Source organism: Oncorhynchus kisutch, linkage group LG1 (assembly GCF_002021735.2).
Source record: "Oncorhynchus kisutch isolate 150728-3 linkage group LG1, Okis_V2, whole genome shotgun sequence".
NCBI classification, from domain to species: domain Eukaryota; kingdom Metazoa; phylum Chordata; class Actinopteri; order Salmoniformes; family Salmonidae; genus Oncorhynchus; species Oncorhynchus kisutch.
In genome coordinates this window covers 40,533,852-40,550,068 of record NC_034174.2, presented here as the reverse complement: position 1 = coordinate 40,550,068, position 16,217 = coordinate 40,533,852, and the positions used below count along the sequence as shown (strand labels likewise).

The 16,217-nt window shown below is 38.7% G+C and overlaps 1 protein-coding gene across 2 annotated transcripts; it reads left to right on the top strand.

Moving 5' to 3' along the window:
- Positions 1 to 3,892: 3,892 nt before the first annotated feature.
- LOC109893871 (golgin subfamily A member 7) lies at positions 3,893 to 12,007 on the top strand. 2 transcript variants are annotated; one of them, XM_020487075.2, is made up of 6 exons: positions 3,906 to 4,251; positions 4,622 to 4,747; positions 5,827 to 5,979; positions 6,468 to 6,569; positions 6,740 to 6,799; positions 7,820 to 12,007. In XM_020487075.2, exons 1-5 carry the CDS (start codon positions 4,243 to 4,245, stop codon positions 6,785 to 6,787), a joined length of 438 nt encoding a protein of 145 aa, XP_020342664.1. In that variant the 5' UTR covers positions 3,906 to 4,242; the 3' UTR covers positions 6,788 to 6,799; positions 7,820 to 12,007. The 2 variants fall into 2 exon arrangements, 1 of the variants encoding a protein (XP_020342664.1); XR_004209952.1 differs by having other exon boundaries at positions 3,893 to 4,251; positions 6,468 to 6,799.
- Positions 12,008 to 16,217: the final 4,210 nt, after the last annotated feature.

Below are 16,217 nucleotides of genomic sequence, written 5' to 3'. Positions count from 1 at the left end.
TGTGGGATCTTATATAGACAGGTGTGCCTTTCCAAATCATGTCCAATCAATTGAATTTACCAGAGGTGGACTGCAATCAAGTTGTAGAAACATCTCAAGGATAATCAATGGAAACAGGATGCACCTGAGCTCAATTTTGAGTCTCATAGCAAAGGGTCTGTAAAATAAGGTATTTCTGTTATTTATTTTTAATAAATGTGTAAAAAAATCTATAAAACTGTTTATTGCTTTGTCATTATGGTGCATTGTGTATAGATTTCTGAGAATGTTTATTTATGTAATACATTTTAGATTAAGGCTGTAACGTAACAAAATGTGGAAAACGTCAAGGGGTCTGAATACTTTCCGAAGGCACTGTACTTTCTACCATTCTTCTTCAACAAACCTCCCTTTTTTCAGCAATTTTTAACTGATTCAAGATCACCCTCTTCCTCCCTTTCTCTCTTTGACCTCTTCTACATCTCTTTCTCTACATTCCTCCTCTTTATTCCAAGTATATGTCTCATTATGATAATATTGCAATTCCTCTAATATACATCTCGTTCTTGCCCTCTCGTACTGCATTTAAGCTGATTGGCCACACTCTGAGGGCCGCGACGCAGCGAAGCTCCTCTGGGTGTAAACTCTGTGGATTTGGAAACTATATAAGTATTTTAATTTATTATTGATCCCCATTACCTGCTGCCAAGTCAGCAGCTACTCTTCCTGGGGCCCAGAAAAATTAAAGGCAGTTATACAATTTTAAAAACATTACAAGACATTCACAACAGATTTCACAACACACTAAGTGTATGCCCTCAGGCCCCTACTCCCCTACTCCACTACCACATATCTACAACACAAAAAAGAATATATAAATATATGGATAAGCAATGTCAGAGCACATAGGCTAAGATGCAATAGTATAGAATACAATGGGGCAAAAAAGTATTTAGTCAGCCACCAATTGTGCAAGTTCTCCATCTTAAAAAAGATGAGAGGCCTGTAATTTTCATCATAGGTACACTTCAACCATGACAGACAAAATTAGGAAACAAAATCCAGAAAATCACATTGTAGGATTTTTTATGAATTTATTTGCAAATTATGGTGAAAAATAAGTATTTGGTCAATAACAAAAGTTTATCTCAATACTTTGTAATATACCCTTTGTTGGCAATGACAGAGGTCAAATGTTTTCTGTAACTCATTTTGTCTGTCATAGTTGAAGTGTACCTATGATGAAAATTACAGGCCTTTTTAAGTGGGAGAACTTGCACAATTGGTGACTGACTAAATACTTTTTTGCCCCACTGTACATATGAGATGAGTAATGCAAGATATGTAAACATTTTTAAAGTGGCATTATTAAACTGACTAGTGTTCCATTTATTAAAGTGGCAAATGATTTCACGTCTGAATGTAGGCAGCAGCCTCTCTGTGCTAGTGATGGCTGTTTAACAGTCTGATGGCCTTGAGATAGAAGCTGTTTTTCAGTCTTTCGGTCCCAGCTTTGATGAACCTGTACTGACCTCGCCTTCTGGATGATAGCGAGGTGAACAGGCAGTGGCTTAGATGGTTGTTGTCCTTGATGACCAGTTTGGCCTTCCTGTGACATCGGGTACTGTAGATGTCCTGGAGGGCAGGTAGTTTGCCCCCGGTGATGCGTTGTGCAGACCGCACCACCCTCTGGAGAGCCCTGGGGTTGTGGGCGCTGCAGTTTCCGTGTGTACAATGAGTGAGAGGTTAGTTTCCTGACATCACACTCCGAGAGCGCTCACCTCCTCCCTGTAGGCTGTCTTGTCATTGTTGGTAATCAAGCCTACTACTGTTGTATCGTCTGTAAACTTGATGATTGAGTTGGAGGTGCATGGCCAAGCAGTCATGGGTGAACAGGGAGTACAGGAGGGGGCTGAGCACACACCCTTGTGGGGCCCCAGTGTTGAGGATCAGCAAAGTGGAGATGTTGTTTTCTACCTTCACCACCTGGGGGCGGCCCGTCAGGAAGTCCAGGACCCAATTGCACAGGGCGGGGTTGAGACCCAGGCCCTCAAGCTTAATGATGAGTTTGGAGGGTACTATGGTGTTGAATGCTGAGCTATAGTCAATGAACAGCATTCTTACGTAGGTATTCCTCTTGTTCAGATGGGATAGGGCAGTGTGCAGTGTGATGGTGATTGCATTGTCTGTGGACCTATTGGGGTGATCCTTAACTAGCCTCTCAAAGCACTTCATGATGACGGAAGTGAGTGCTACTGGGCGATAGTCATTTAGTTCAGTTACCTCTGCATTCTTGGGTACAGGTACAATGGTGGCCATCTTGAAGCATGTGGGGACAGCAGAAAGGGATAGGGAGAGATTGAATATGTCTGTAAACACACCATATGTGTGTATAGTGTGTATGTTATCGTGTGTGTGTATGCATATGTCTGTGCCTATGTTTGTGTTGCTTTACAGTCCATGCTGTTACATTGAACCCCCCCCCCCCTGTTTTTACACTGCTGCTACTCGCTGTTTATTATCTATGCGTAGTCACTTCACCCCTACCTACATGTACAAATTACCTTCAACTAACCTGTACCCCCACACACTGACTCGGTACCGGTACCCCCTGGATATAACCTTGTTATTCTTATTGTGTTACTTTTTATTCTTATTTTTTTACTTTAGTCAATTTGGTAAATATTTTCTTAACTCTTCTTGAACTGTTGGTTAAGGGCTTGTAAGTAAGCATTTCACGGTAAGGTCTACACTTGTTGTATTCGGCGCATGTGACGAAGTTGGATTTGATTTTGATTTGTTCCAGAATGTGTATTATTTACTGTTTTTTTAAATAAAATGTTACTTGATGTGGAATAGAGTTCCATGTAGTCATGGCTCTATGTAATACCGTGCGCCACTCATAGTCTGTTCTGGACTTGGGGACTGTGAAGAGACCTCTGGTGGCATGTCTTGTGGGGTATGCATGGGTGTCCGAGCTGTGTGCCAGTGAGTTCTAACAGACAGCTCGGTGCATTCAACATGTCAATATTTCTCACAAATACAAGTATTGATGAAGTTAATCTCTCCTCCACTTTGAGCCAGGAGAGATTGACATGCACAATATTCATGTATACTCTCTGTATACATCCAAGGGCCAGCCGTGCTGCCCTGTTCTGAGCCAATTACAATTTTACTACGTCCCTCTTGGTGGCACCTGACTACACAACTGAACAATAGTCAGGTGTGACAAAACTAGGACCTGTATGACATGCCTTGTTGATAGTGCTGTTTATAAGGTAGAGTAGGGATTTATTATGGACAGACCTCACCATTTTAGCTACTGTTGTATCAATATGTTTTTCTCCTGAGTAGAATGGACCACCCTTTTACTGTAACACAACAGTACAAGCAATTATGTACTGTGCAATAAATGTACACACATTAAAAAACATGGTTGACCATTTAGGCTTGGAAAAATAAACAAATAACTTACAGAAATATTTTCAATAATTCTTTGTATTTATTTTACCTTTATTTAAACGGGCAAGTCAGTTAAGAACAAATTCTTATTTTCAATGACGGCCTAGGAACAGTGGGTTAACTGCCTGGTGGCAGAACGACAGATGTGTACCTTGTCAGCTCGGGTTTCCGGTTACTAGACCAACGCTCTAACCACTAGGCTACCCTGCCGCCCCAGGCGTATGATAAGTAGTATCAAATATATCGATAGTTATGCAAATTACTTATCATTTTCGCCCTAGTTATTCTTTTAGAAAGTATATAGGAAAGGACTCTAATTCTAAAGGATTACAAAAATCCGTGATCAGGAAGTGCGTAGTTATTCTTGCCCGCTTCACAGTGGTGTCATGCAGCGTTCAAAACAACTGGAAACTTTTGACAAATACAGATCAAATCATGACGTCAGTGAGCCGCCTTCAAACCAACTGGGAGTTCGGAACTCGGTCCCAGAAATCTCAAACTTCCGAGCTTTCAAAACAACAGAACTCGGAAGATTTTTTTTTATTTGAATGGTTATCGAACTCAGAATTCCAACTCGAACTCGGGCCTTTTTCTTGAGCTCCGACTTTCCGACCTGAAGATAACTGACGTCATGATTTTACCTCGTATTTTTTCGAGTTCCCAGTCGTTTTGCACGCGGCACTAGAAAGAACCACTAGTTCCGGAGTTGGAATTCCGAGCTCGTTTTTCCTCGAGATCCCAGTTGGTTTGAACGCGGCAGTAGTGAGCTAGCTGGAGGAAGGAACACTCACTCAGTCCACTATGGCAGAGGTAAATTGCGTTCATATTTGTGTTTTAACTGTGTGTATTGAGACATTTACAACTATATTATAAGCCGTGTCTGACCAAATTAGATATCACCATTTGGTGGCTGCCTGTGCTGTGGTGCTTGGTCAACTAGCCTAGCAAACTAGGTACGTTAGCTAACGTTAGTTAGCGCTCTGCCTGTCCAGGGCCCGGTTTCCAAAAAAACATCTTAAGGCCCATAACGTTAGTCTGTCTGAAGCAGAGATTTGTAACGTTAGCTAGCTAGCTTTTCCCATTAACCCAATAACTAGAATTCTGATGGATTCAAGTGATCCCATGAGATGTTTTTTCAAGTCATGCTTTCCTCACTCAATTCATGCTTTACCCCACCCAGACGCACAGCTTACAGGAGCTGCAGCAACAAGCAGCCGTCGCCTCCAAAGTGTATGTCCAGAGGGACTACAACTCGGGTAAAATCTGCAAGTTCCAGACCAAGTTCCCCTCAGAGCTGGAGTCCAGGGTATGATAACGCACCAGTGCTGAGCGATTTGTGCTTTTTTTAAAAGGTCGTTTCGGTTCGATTATATACAAATAATCACGGTTTTTGATTATTATTCCTTTTTTTTTTACATTAAATGCACTATACATTGTGGGTTGAATGCTGGAACACAGAATAAAACAATTCATAAGTCACATGATGGTATAGATGGCCCATTACTGCTTATCACCTATTAACCATCATTTATTCACAACTTTAATAAAATATTTCAGTTTTGTATATTACATTTATTTTATAGAGCTGATGCCTATGCTGTCTGACTATTTTATAAATACTAGATAGTTCATCCATATATATCTAATGTTAGCTAAATGTAGTAATTAATTAATTGGCTACATTTCTTTAAATGGACAATTCTGTGAACTGTCTTGTGCAAGTTTTCAATGGACACAATATCTGTTAGCAAAGGTGCCGGCTAGAGATGGCGTGCAGGAGCTTTGCGTGATGTCTACTTTGATGCTAAGTAGTATTTTCAAATCTGAGAGTAAGTAGAGACAAAAATTATGTTATGACACCTCCACTCTTTTTATCACCTCACAATCGCACATCCTTCTCTCTTCGTAGCAGGCTTAAAAACAAACAGACCAGTCAAGTAGATGCACAATGGATTATTGGCCACATTTTATGCACTAAACTATAAAATATTACTGTTGGAAACAGCAACTCCCTACTACATCGCGCAGTTCAGGCTGAATCTGATTTATCTCTAGAGAAACTGTGTGATGTGCACATTGAACTCAATGGAAAAACAAATGGAATTCAAATAATTGAACCGATGCTGGTCAATTGTTGTTTTAAAAAATTGAAAAATACCTGAAATTCCGTTTAATCGCTCAGCACTTTATTAACATACATGCACACAGAGGTACTTAGAAATTAATTGGTTTCTGTAAGATTGTGTACAATGTTCACCCTTATTAGCACCTGAATTAGGCCCAATGTATGGATACAACTAGCTACTCACCTGTTTCCTTTTCAAAGGTGTGAATTTGGACATGCAGACCTTTTTACTGAGGGGTTGGTGGGCATTATTTTTTCAGGTTGATAAGCAGCAGTTTGAGGAGACGATGCAGACACTTAACAACCTTTACGCCGAGGCTGAGAAAATTGGTGGCAAGTCTTACCTGGAGGGCTGCTTGGCCTGCATGACCGCCTACACAATCTTCCTCTGTATGGAGACTCACTATGAGAAAGTAGGTCCCTAAGTCTTTTACTTTATTGACTTTATTGTCCCTTTGGGGAAATTTTGTTGCAGTATCATGTACACGTTTAAATACAAAACAAATTGACAGTACAACTTTCATAAGTTACATACCAATAAAAAGAGACTAGCCTGCTGGCCTTACTGGGTTTGATAGGAATATTAGCACGAGCTATTTAGGAGCGATATCACACCTGGCGCATATGTATTGTCTAGTTCAGTTTTTTCCTGCTGAGGGAAAAACAGAACTAGACAATATGTAGGACAAGGGTTGGTATAATTTTCCAAATAAAAGCAATCTGGGTCCCAAATGTCACCCTATGGGTCCTAGTCAAAAGTATTGCACTTTTTAGGGAAACGGGTGTCATTTGGGACTTAACCAATGTTGAATGACACGTGGACCAGTGGCCATATTGGATGTAGTCTTTTTATGAGGCCAAGCCATGAATGGGTGAAAGGGCTTACTTTCTTTGTCTCTAGGTATTGAAGAAAATCGCTAGGTTCGTCAAGGAGCAGAATGAGAAGATCTACGCTCCTCTGGGACTGCTGCTGACAGACCCAATAGAGAGAGGTCTCAGGGTTGTATCCATTACTGTCTTGGAGGCTTACACAAACAGGGTTCATCCCAAATTGCACTGGTCTGGTCAAAAGTAGGGTATAGGATGCCATTTGGGACACACTCAGACCTTTCATGTCTACCCTTCTTTAATGTCCTGCTGGATCCTAGTTTCCTTAACTAACCCTCTCACCAGGTTGAAATCACCATTTTTGAGGACAGAAGTATTGGCTCCGGAAGATGAACCACACCAAAGGTGAGTGTTTTCAGGGAAATCATTCACCTAATTGAAATGAGCTTTCTTCTCAACCTGCACTCTTATCTGGGGATATCAATGGAAAAATGTACTAAGTTTCACAGCAACCTCACTAAAGTTTCTAAATAATTTGAAAGAATGGAAGAATATTGACTTGTAGATGCTGTCAAATGATATGCCTTGATTCCCTGTGGTTAAGGAGCAGCAATTATAAGAAATGTTATTTCACGATCACAGCTCCTGGCCTACAGCTATAAGCTATCAAGACTACCTTCATTTTTATTTATTTATTTTACCTTTATTTAACCAGGTAGGCAAGTTGAGAACAAGTTCTCATTTACAATTGCGACCTGGCCAAGATAAAGCAAAGCAGTTCGACAGATAAAACGACACAGAGTTACACATGGAGTAAAAACAAACATACAGTCAATAATGCAGTATAAACAAGTCTATATACAATGTGAGCAAATGAGGTGAGAAGGGAGGTAAAGGCAAAAAAGGCCATGATGGCAAAGTAAATACAATATAGCAAGTAAAATACTGGAATGGTAGTTTTGCAATGGAAGAATGTGCAAAGTAGAAATTAAAAAAAATAATGGGGTGCAAAGGAGCAAAATAAATAAATAAATTCAAATTAAATACAGTTGGGAAAGAGGTAGTTGTTTGGGCTAAATTATAGGTGGGCTATGTACAGGTGCAGTAATCTGTGAGCTGCTCTGACAGTTGGTGCTTAAAGCTAGTGAGGGAGATAAGTGTTTCCAGTTTCAGAGATTTTTGTAGTTCGTTCCAGTCATTGGCAGCAGAGAACTGGAAGGAGAGGCGGCCAAAGAAAGAATTGGTTTTGGGGGTGACTAGAGAGATATACCTGCTGGAGCGTGTGCTACAGGTGGGAGATGCTATGGTGACCAGCGAGCTGAGATAAGGGGGGACTTTACCTAGCAGGGTCTTGTAGATGACATGGAGCCAGTGGTATTCATAGTATTCTTAATTTGACATTTGTTTGTTTTTGCTCTCATGCAGGATGGCCTATTTGACCTGGTGCATCTCAATTATCTCACCACACCCATCAATAATTCCTTCTGGATGTAGATGGATGTCTTTCTGGATGTAGATAATTGTTTTTATTTATTTCACAAAAGGGATGGGCTATGTGTGCTAGTAACCTATAACCCGCTGAAACAAACACTCCCTGTTTTTACATGTTTATTGAGATTATTAATTTGAACATGTGAAAATGTCTTATTCTAGTTAACCAAGACCACACCTTTAGTATGAATGGTGCCGTTTTCTTTTGTATTGCCATTTTAAACTCTTACTCATTAAAGGTGCATTGTGTAATATCTCCAAATACAAATAGCCTTTAAAGGTGTAGTTCACCCACAGTTTTTAAACCTGTGTTTAATAGCATGAACCCTCTTTGGTTCACCAAATTTACAACATTAGGAAGATGGTTCCTTAACTTGACAGTTGTCTACGGGCCAGGAGAAACTGTAATCCACGACGATACATATGTTTCTACTAAGCCGCTGACACCAACTGGGTGATTCTCACGAAGCTGGCACTTGACAACAAGAAATAAACACATTTTCTGCCACAATTCCTCTTAGAATAGGATCTCTTATCTATTTCAGAATTATTGTTATGTTTATTTATCAGATATTATGCATTTCCACAACTACCAATGCAAACATTTTCATTACCGTAATAGTTTTCTAAGTCCCCAAAAAGTAATAGACAAACCAATTTCTATATTTTTTTTTAAACATTGCTCACCTAAAGAAAAGGCCTGAGTTAAACACTGAAAACAAATAATTTAAAATTAAATTATTCATGTGTTTTGTAATTTTTCATTACTGCAACATACAACCTTTTCTGAATCTTGTTTTTTTTGTGATAATTATAGTTTTTCTGTAAACCTATTTGGATAAAGAACAAAAGGCACACTATCAAATTAAGCCAACATTACAAGTATACATTTGACTTTTTGTAATATTTCCTAAATATTGGTTTATTACGGTAATGATAAGTTGGATCCGGCGATGAGAATACATGTTTTGGTAATGAGTGTTGCATAGTTTGCAGTTTAAAAACGGTACTGAGCTCTGTTAGATTCATCGTCAAAATGTGTCATTTGTCAATCCCAAATGATTTGGGTAATATGAAAATCACTGGTCTTAATACAATTGACTAAAATACCTTAATTTAGCATAAGTACTGTAATTACGTGCATGTATTTTCAAAAGTGAAAGTGGACTTAAGCATAAAAAGGTGACACTTTCTACAGGTAATATTGGTGTATTAGGATGTGGATATGTGTGGTTCTAAGGTATTTTAGATGGGTTTGTAAATTGAATGGCATTTTATGGGCAAATGGCATAGCATGATATGCCCAAAAAATATCTGTGGGATATTTACCAAAAAGAGAGGTAAAACAGGTACACATGTCAAAATGGTGGATATCCTCCTTTAAGTGGCAGGGCTGCTCTTTGTTGAAACAAACTCCAGATTGTGGCTTTAGGTAAATTAAAGGGGTTTACACCCATAATTATTTGATCCTACTTAATCGAATAACTGATGTTTTACCAAAAATCTATACAATAGGTGTAAGCTGTAGTCCTAGTAAATAATTAGTTACCACCACAGCACACCCATCAACTACACATTATAATAAGGTTATTATCGTTACCGAAATTAAGGTTCTCATTAACGAAAGACATAAAAGTGATGCGGTAATGAGAGGCACTTAGCTCAGTCTGCTGTCTCCTATTGCTTGCAAATGGACCACATCACTAAAGCCCATTCATGCCTCCATGATTGTAAGGTGATGGTTCTCCAAGTTTTTGGTTTTTCCCAATTTTAGCATTTCTCTCATTTTGGTAATGAGGTCGTCAAGTGTCGTAAAGGGGAGAATAAGATCCTCATTCTGAAGACATAAATAAAGATTAAATTAACTTTAAGGACTACTTCTCTAGATGAAGCATCATGGGTGAATAAAACTTTATAAAATATGAATATAGGAGTTTTTACAGCCATTTGAAAAAGTGTTACGGTAATGAGAAACATGTCCACAGACACTTTTTTTATGTAATAAATATAGTTTAATGTAAACTTCCAACTAGTACAGAATTTTTATGATTTATCCTCAAACTGCAGAAACATATTGTGTTTATTCAAATAAGTTAGGATTTTCTAGTAATAGTAGTACCATTTTATAAAATTACCCAATTTGAATCCGGATGCATTTTGGTAATGATAATTTGGGGTGAAAATGTAAGGCACTATGCCATAAACTAAGCATCTTGGTCTTAATAATGATTGTTGCAGATGCATCATGGTTTTATAACTCAATTTGTTACTGCTATGGTTAAAAGTTGTTTCGTGAGAATCACCCAACTGCTAACTTGAGCATTAATGACCAAAAACAATGAGAGGGGAATGGGGCATTGCTAGCGCGTTCCAACTTGTGGATATTTTTTTTGTTCTTGGAGGCTGCAAACTTAAAACAGTAACAACATTTCAATCCTGATAAGTTTCTGGTTTATGATTTGTTATTTCAGGTATTACTAAATTGTACTCCTCAAAAATCAACAAAGTTCATGCTAAAATGTGACATACTGTACCTTTTATTCAGCCTCCTGTCATTTTGTATGCAAATGTTCATGAGAACTAAGAGAGTTGGTGTGGGTGCACTTTTGGCCACCTTAGCGGGCTATGAACTTGTTTCGTATGCAACATGTTGTGTGGGTCTGCATAGTATTATGAAGATGTCTGTTCTGTAGTGACGGTTAACCACAGTGTTTTAAGCACACAGGTTACCTGTTATTGCCAATATGAATCAGGTTTTCACATTTGCTAGTTTAATTTATGAATTTGTAAGAAAAGGTTAAAAATCACTTACCTAGATCTGACCTCAATATTGTCACTGCTTAGCTTGACTTAATGTGAATTGACAGGAATTGGGACTCCAACCCTGACTGTGGTTTAGCATAATTATGAAGTTTTTAGACTACCCCATATCCTTGATGTTGTCCAATTATGATGTGTAAATAATTATTGACCACAACACAAAATCACCACAGAAACCTTAAGCATGCTTTGACTCTCAATGGTGTATACGACTGCCTGTTAATTCCTAATTATTGTATTGTTTGTTCTTGTTCTTATTATATGTACTGTATCGATTTAATAAACTATTTTCTTGAAAAATCTAAAAAGCCATACTCAATTAAATATAGCATGCATCAAATTGCATACAGTTTTGTTTTTACTAGATCACCTGTGATGGTAGCTAGCTAGACAAAATGGCAAATGAGTCCTTACCATTTTTAATAGCAGTTAACAATATTCTGCAGTCAATGGCGTAATCGTTCATTAGCAATATAATAAAATGTAGTTTATGGGTGCATTCTGCGCCTGCTCATAAGGGGATGCATTTACACAGATGGAACCAGCAATAATTATTTGGAAGGGTCTGGCTACTTTTTCTGTTCTTTAAGCGTTGGCTGCCTATGCTTGGTAATGTTGTTTGTGTCTGTTGTGTTCATAGGTTGTAATGCTTTTCAATTCTTTCAACCCCCAAAAATTGCTTGGTAACTTATTACTTAGTAGTGATGGGAAAACAAAGCTTCCTGAAGAATTGAGCATGTCTAGTCAATTGTGTCAAACAGAGCCCCACAGTGGAGGTGTCATAATACCCATAAAACTGCTAAATGTTTCCAATCATTTTTCCCAAAGGGAATTTTAGAAATATGTAAATTAAGGGATGTGTTTGGTGTAGGCATACCCTGGCAAGATGTTTTGATAACCATGTACATTTCTCTCAGACAAGGTGACTTGAAACAACATGTATGATATTTTTTGTAATTTTTACCCCATTTCCCTCCCCCCGAATTTTGTGATTACGATATTGTCTCATCACTGCAACTCCCGGACGGGCTCGGGGGAGGCGAAGGTCGAGTCATGCGTCCTCCGAAACACCAATGTGTCGGAGGAAACACCGTTCAACTGACGACTGAAGTCGGCCTGCAGGCGCCCGGCCTGCCATGAGTCACTAGAGCACAATGAGCCAAGTAAATCCCCCCCCAAATTTGATGTCATTGTATGTGAAATTGTCGATATTAATATTCTTTGAAATTAATAAATCATGTAACTCCTCCCAGAAAGTGGTAATATGATCACAGGAAAATAAAATATGTTCAGTAGTTTCAATGTCATTCCCACAAAATGTTGTCATTACGCTCTACATTGAATTTCAATCTTATAAATGTATTTGACGGATAAATATAATTTAGAATTTTTAAATGGTTCTCTTTGGCCTTGGGTAATATAGAGAAAGACAAATATTTTGTTCTTATTTTCTTGGTTACAGATATATTAAAAACAATTGACAGATAGTTCCTTTAACTGTTCTGGGAAGAATTATTTGGAAATAACTTGTCTGATGTATATTGTTACACTTCTTATCCTGCAAACAACAGCCATTTATGTATAAAGACTCATCTGAATATAATAACATCCCTTTCATCAGCAGTACAACACTAGAAGGAATAGCATTTATGACTACAATATTGCTTGGGGTGATAAGGACAGTAATGTTTTATCTTAAACATTATAGCTGAGGATATTACAACTTTCATCTAAAAGATTCGGTCTTTTACAGATATTTTTGTTCATCCATTCTTACATCTCTTAGCTCCCGACTGGCGCAGCGGTCTAAGGCACTGCATCTCAGTGCTAGAGGCATCACTACAGACCCTAGTTCGATAACTGGCCGTATCACAACCGGCCATGATCGGGAGTCCCACAGGGGAGTACACAATTGGCCCAGCGTCGTCCGGGATAGGGGAGGGTTTGGCCGGGGTAGGCCGTCATTGTAAAATAATAATTTGTTCCTGACTTGCCTAGCTAAATAAAATAAAAAAGAAAGACTATGGTCTTGTTACGGTACTGAATACACCTATTATTCCATATCGGTGTGTTATGTGGAGTGAAGTTGTGTTTATATGTGGATTTCCTATATAATAACACTTGTTGGTGAAGTGCAGAAAGTTTCACAGGTAATTTGTTAATATTAAAGTCTAAGCAAGAAATCTATTCCAATCTTTTTAAAGATGGAAGCAGGGACACAGGCCATCCATATCACAGAGAAAATGTATTTATTGATTGATTTAACTATACGGACTACCAAAAGGCCTCCAGTGGGGCCGGGGGCTGGGATTAAAAATAATATTATAAATATAGGACAAAACACACATCACAAAAAGAAACGACACTACATAAAGAGAGACCTAAGACAACAACATAGCAAGGCAGCAACACATGACAACAACATGGTAGCAGCACAAAACATGGTACAAACATGATTGGGCAAAGTCAACAGCACAAAGGGCAAGAAGGTAGAGACAACAATACATCACGCAAAGCAGCCACAACTGTCAGTAAGAGTGTCCATGATTGAGTCTTTGAATGAAGAGATTAAGATAAAACTGTCCAGTTTGAGTGTTTGTTGCAGCTCGTTCCAGTCGCTAGCTGCAGCGAACTGAAAAGACGATCGACCCAGGGATGTGTGCTTTCAGGACCTTTAACAGAATGTGACTAGCAGAACGGGTGTTGTATGTGAAGGATACCTCAGATAGGGGGGAGTGGGGCCTAAGAGGTCCTCAAAATACTAACCACTTTAGTCTCAACATACCATTCATACATTCTAAATCAATTACATTCAAGCCCCCATCATTGTAAGGTCTTAAAACATCACCCTTATGTAGTGAACCTTGTTCTTCCTAATATAATTGACGTTGGTTTATCATTTTTATAAACTGAGCGGACAGCTAGTGATAAAGCTGGGTAAATTATCCTAGACAAACTTTAAATTTTTGCCTGTAAAATCCATTCATTTAATTACATAATATCTTGAAAACAATTTATTGAAAGCCAATGTTAATAACTTTGGCATTCAATAAATTGTTTTCAAGATATTATGTAATTAAATGAATGGATGGTCACTCACATGTATTCATATTTTGCCTCAAACCTGAGAAGAGATGAACTAAATTGATAGCTAAAGGGATCAGGTGGTTATTTGACAAAACAAAGCTTTGGACATCATTGATCACGTGCTTCTGATAAACTGATACAAGTATTCGCACACTACGAAGTAAACTGTTTAGCGATTTTGACGCATTCCTCTGGGCTCCGGTATCAAATGTAACAATCACTATTACTTAGCCATATTTTCAACTGACAAACTAAGGTCAGAATAACATATTTGATTAGAATCCATAGATCAGCATTGCATAATTGTAACGGCTTAATTGAACAATTTGTGTTCAGCATTTGCTAGCTAACGTTTGCAACTGGCATTAGAATTTAGCTAGCTAACCTAAGCAATTAGACACTACTGTACTGGACAAAGCCTCCTGTGTGATATAGCTAACTTATACTGAACAAAAACATAAACGCAACATGTAAAGTGTTGGACTCATGTTTCATGAGCTGAAATAAAATATCCCGAAATTGTCCATATGCACAAAAAAGCTTATTTTCTATCCAATTTAGTGCACACATTTGTTTACATCCTGTTAGTGAACATTTCTCCTTTACCAAGATAATCCATTCACCTGACAGGTGTGGCATATCAAGAAGCTGATTAAACAGCATGATCAATACACAGGTGCACCTTGTGCTGGGGACAATAAAAGGCCACTCTAAAATGTGATGTTTTGTCACACAACACAATGCCACCAATGCCAAAGTTTAGAGGCAGTATGCAATTGATGAGCTGACTGCAGGAATGTCCACCAGAGCTGTTGCCAGAGAATTTAATGTTAATTTCTCTACCATAAGTCACTTCCAATGTCATTTTAAAGAATATGGCCAGTATGTCCAACCAGCCTCACAACTGCAGAACACGTGTAACCACGCTAGCCCTGGACCTCCACATCTGGCTTCTTCACCTGAGGTATCATCTGAGACCAGCCACCCAGAAAGCTGATGAAACGGAGGAGTTTTTCTGTCTGTAATAAAGCCCATTTGTGGGGGGAAAAAGTCATTCTGACTGGGTGGGCCTGGCTCCCCCTGCCCAGTCATGTGAAATACATTCATTAGGCCCTAATCTATGGAATCTCTGTAACTCAGTAAAATTGTTGTGTTTTATATTTTTGTTCAGTATTGTTAGGTGCATTAGCCTGGAAATGGCGGTAGGCTGGCTAGCTAGCCAATACTGCGCTTTATGAACAAAATGTGCTAGCTAACTGTAGCATTGAGTTGTCACACTGAGTCAACTGTATCCCCAACATTGGTCATGAAGTAGACCAGTGTTTTCCCAACCCTGGTGCTCGAGTACCCTCAAAAGTACACATTTGTATTGTAACCCTGGACATGCACAAATGATTCAACTGGTCATCTAATCATCAAGCCCTCAATGAGCTGAATTAGTTGTGTTTTTCAATGCCTACAGCCACCCTGGCATTTCCTTATTTTGATGACTGTTATCTTCCCAAGCAAGAAAATGCATCTGTTCACACAGTCCTAGAAGAATTGAACGCTTACCTACAGATAGAGAACCAGAAAAGGTATGCTGACATTTCCTGCATTCTGTCACAATCATGAATTGAGGGCTTGTATAATTAATTTAATTTGCCTTGTGAGACACATTCCCTGGCAGTGACATTTAGCATTAATTGCCTTTAAATACCAGTGGCATTTAGCTATGTGTCGCAGATCATAATACACCTATATGTGATCAAAGCCTATTTGTGAATTGATGTCACCCACTTGCTACAGTTTGTATGCCAGATAATGTGTGATAACCAACTATTTCGCGTGTCTGACATTATTACTGGACTTTAGAGGTTTGCCTATAAAAACCGCCACCATAGTTTCTTCAACTAACCTGGTATTGGTGATACTCTCTTCATTATCTTATAAATGTCCATGTCTAGTTGCAGGTGGTTCTACAAACACCAGAGAACTCAGAAAGATAGTAAATCCATGTTTTGTATTGAGTGAGCATGTAAATCTTGGTGGGGCAAACAAAACAAAAATGCCAGCAAAGCCACTACACAACACTAAACAATACATTAATTGCACTATAACGGTGACAAATGGTGTCCACAAACTGTTAGGGCCTACCTAAAGCTGTCCCAACAGCAGAGTTCTATCAGCACCTTACCACTGCTACACCTGTCTATCAGCGGAGCCTTGTCTGGCAGCAAAACAGTTAATTCAACCTCATTTACTGCCATAAAAAAAAAACATAGCTGATATGGCTGACTTGTTTAAATAAATGTGGTTTCTACTGACAATTGAGATGTATAAACTATGGCATAAGGGAACGACGAGCGGATAAGAGGCAATCCGTCATTTAGATTAAGACATTAATGAGCGAGCTAGGATGGACGTTGTGAACTATTTGTTCAGC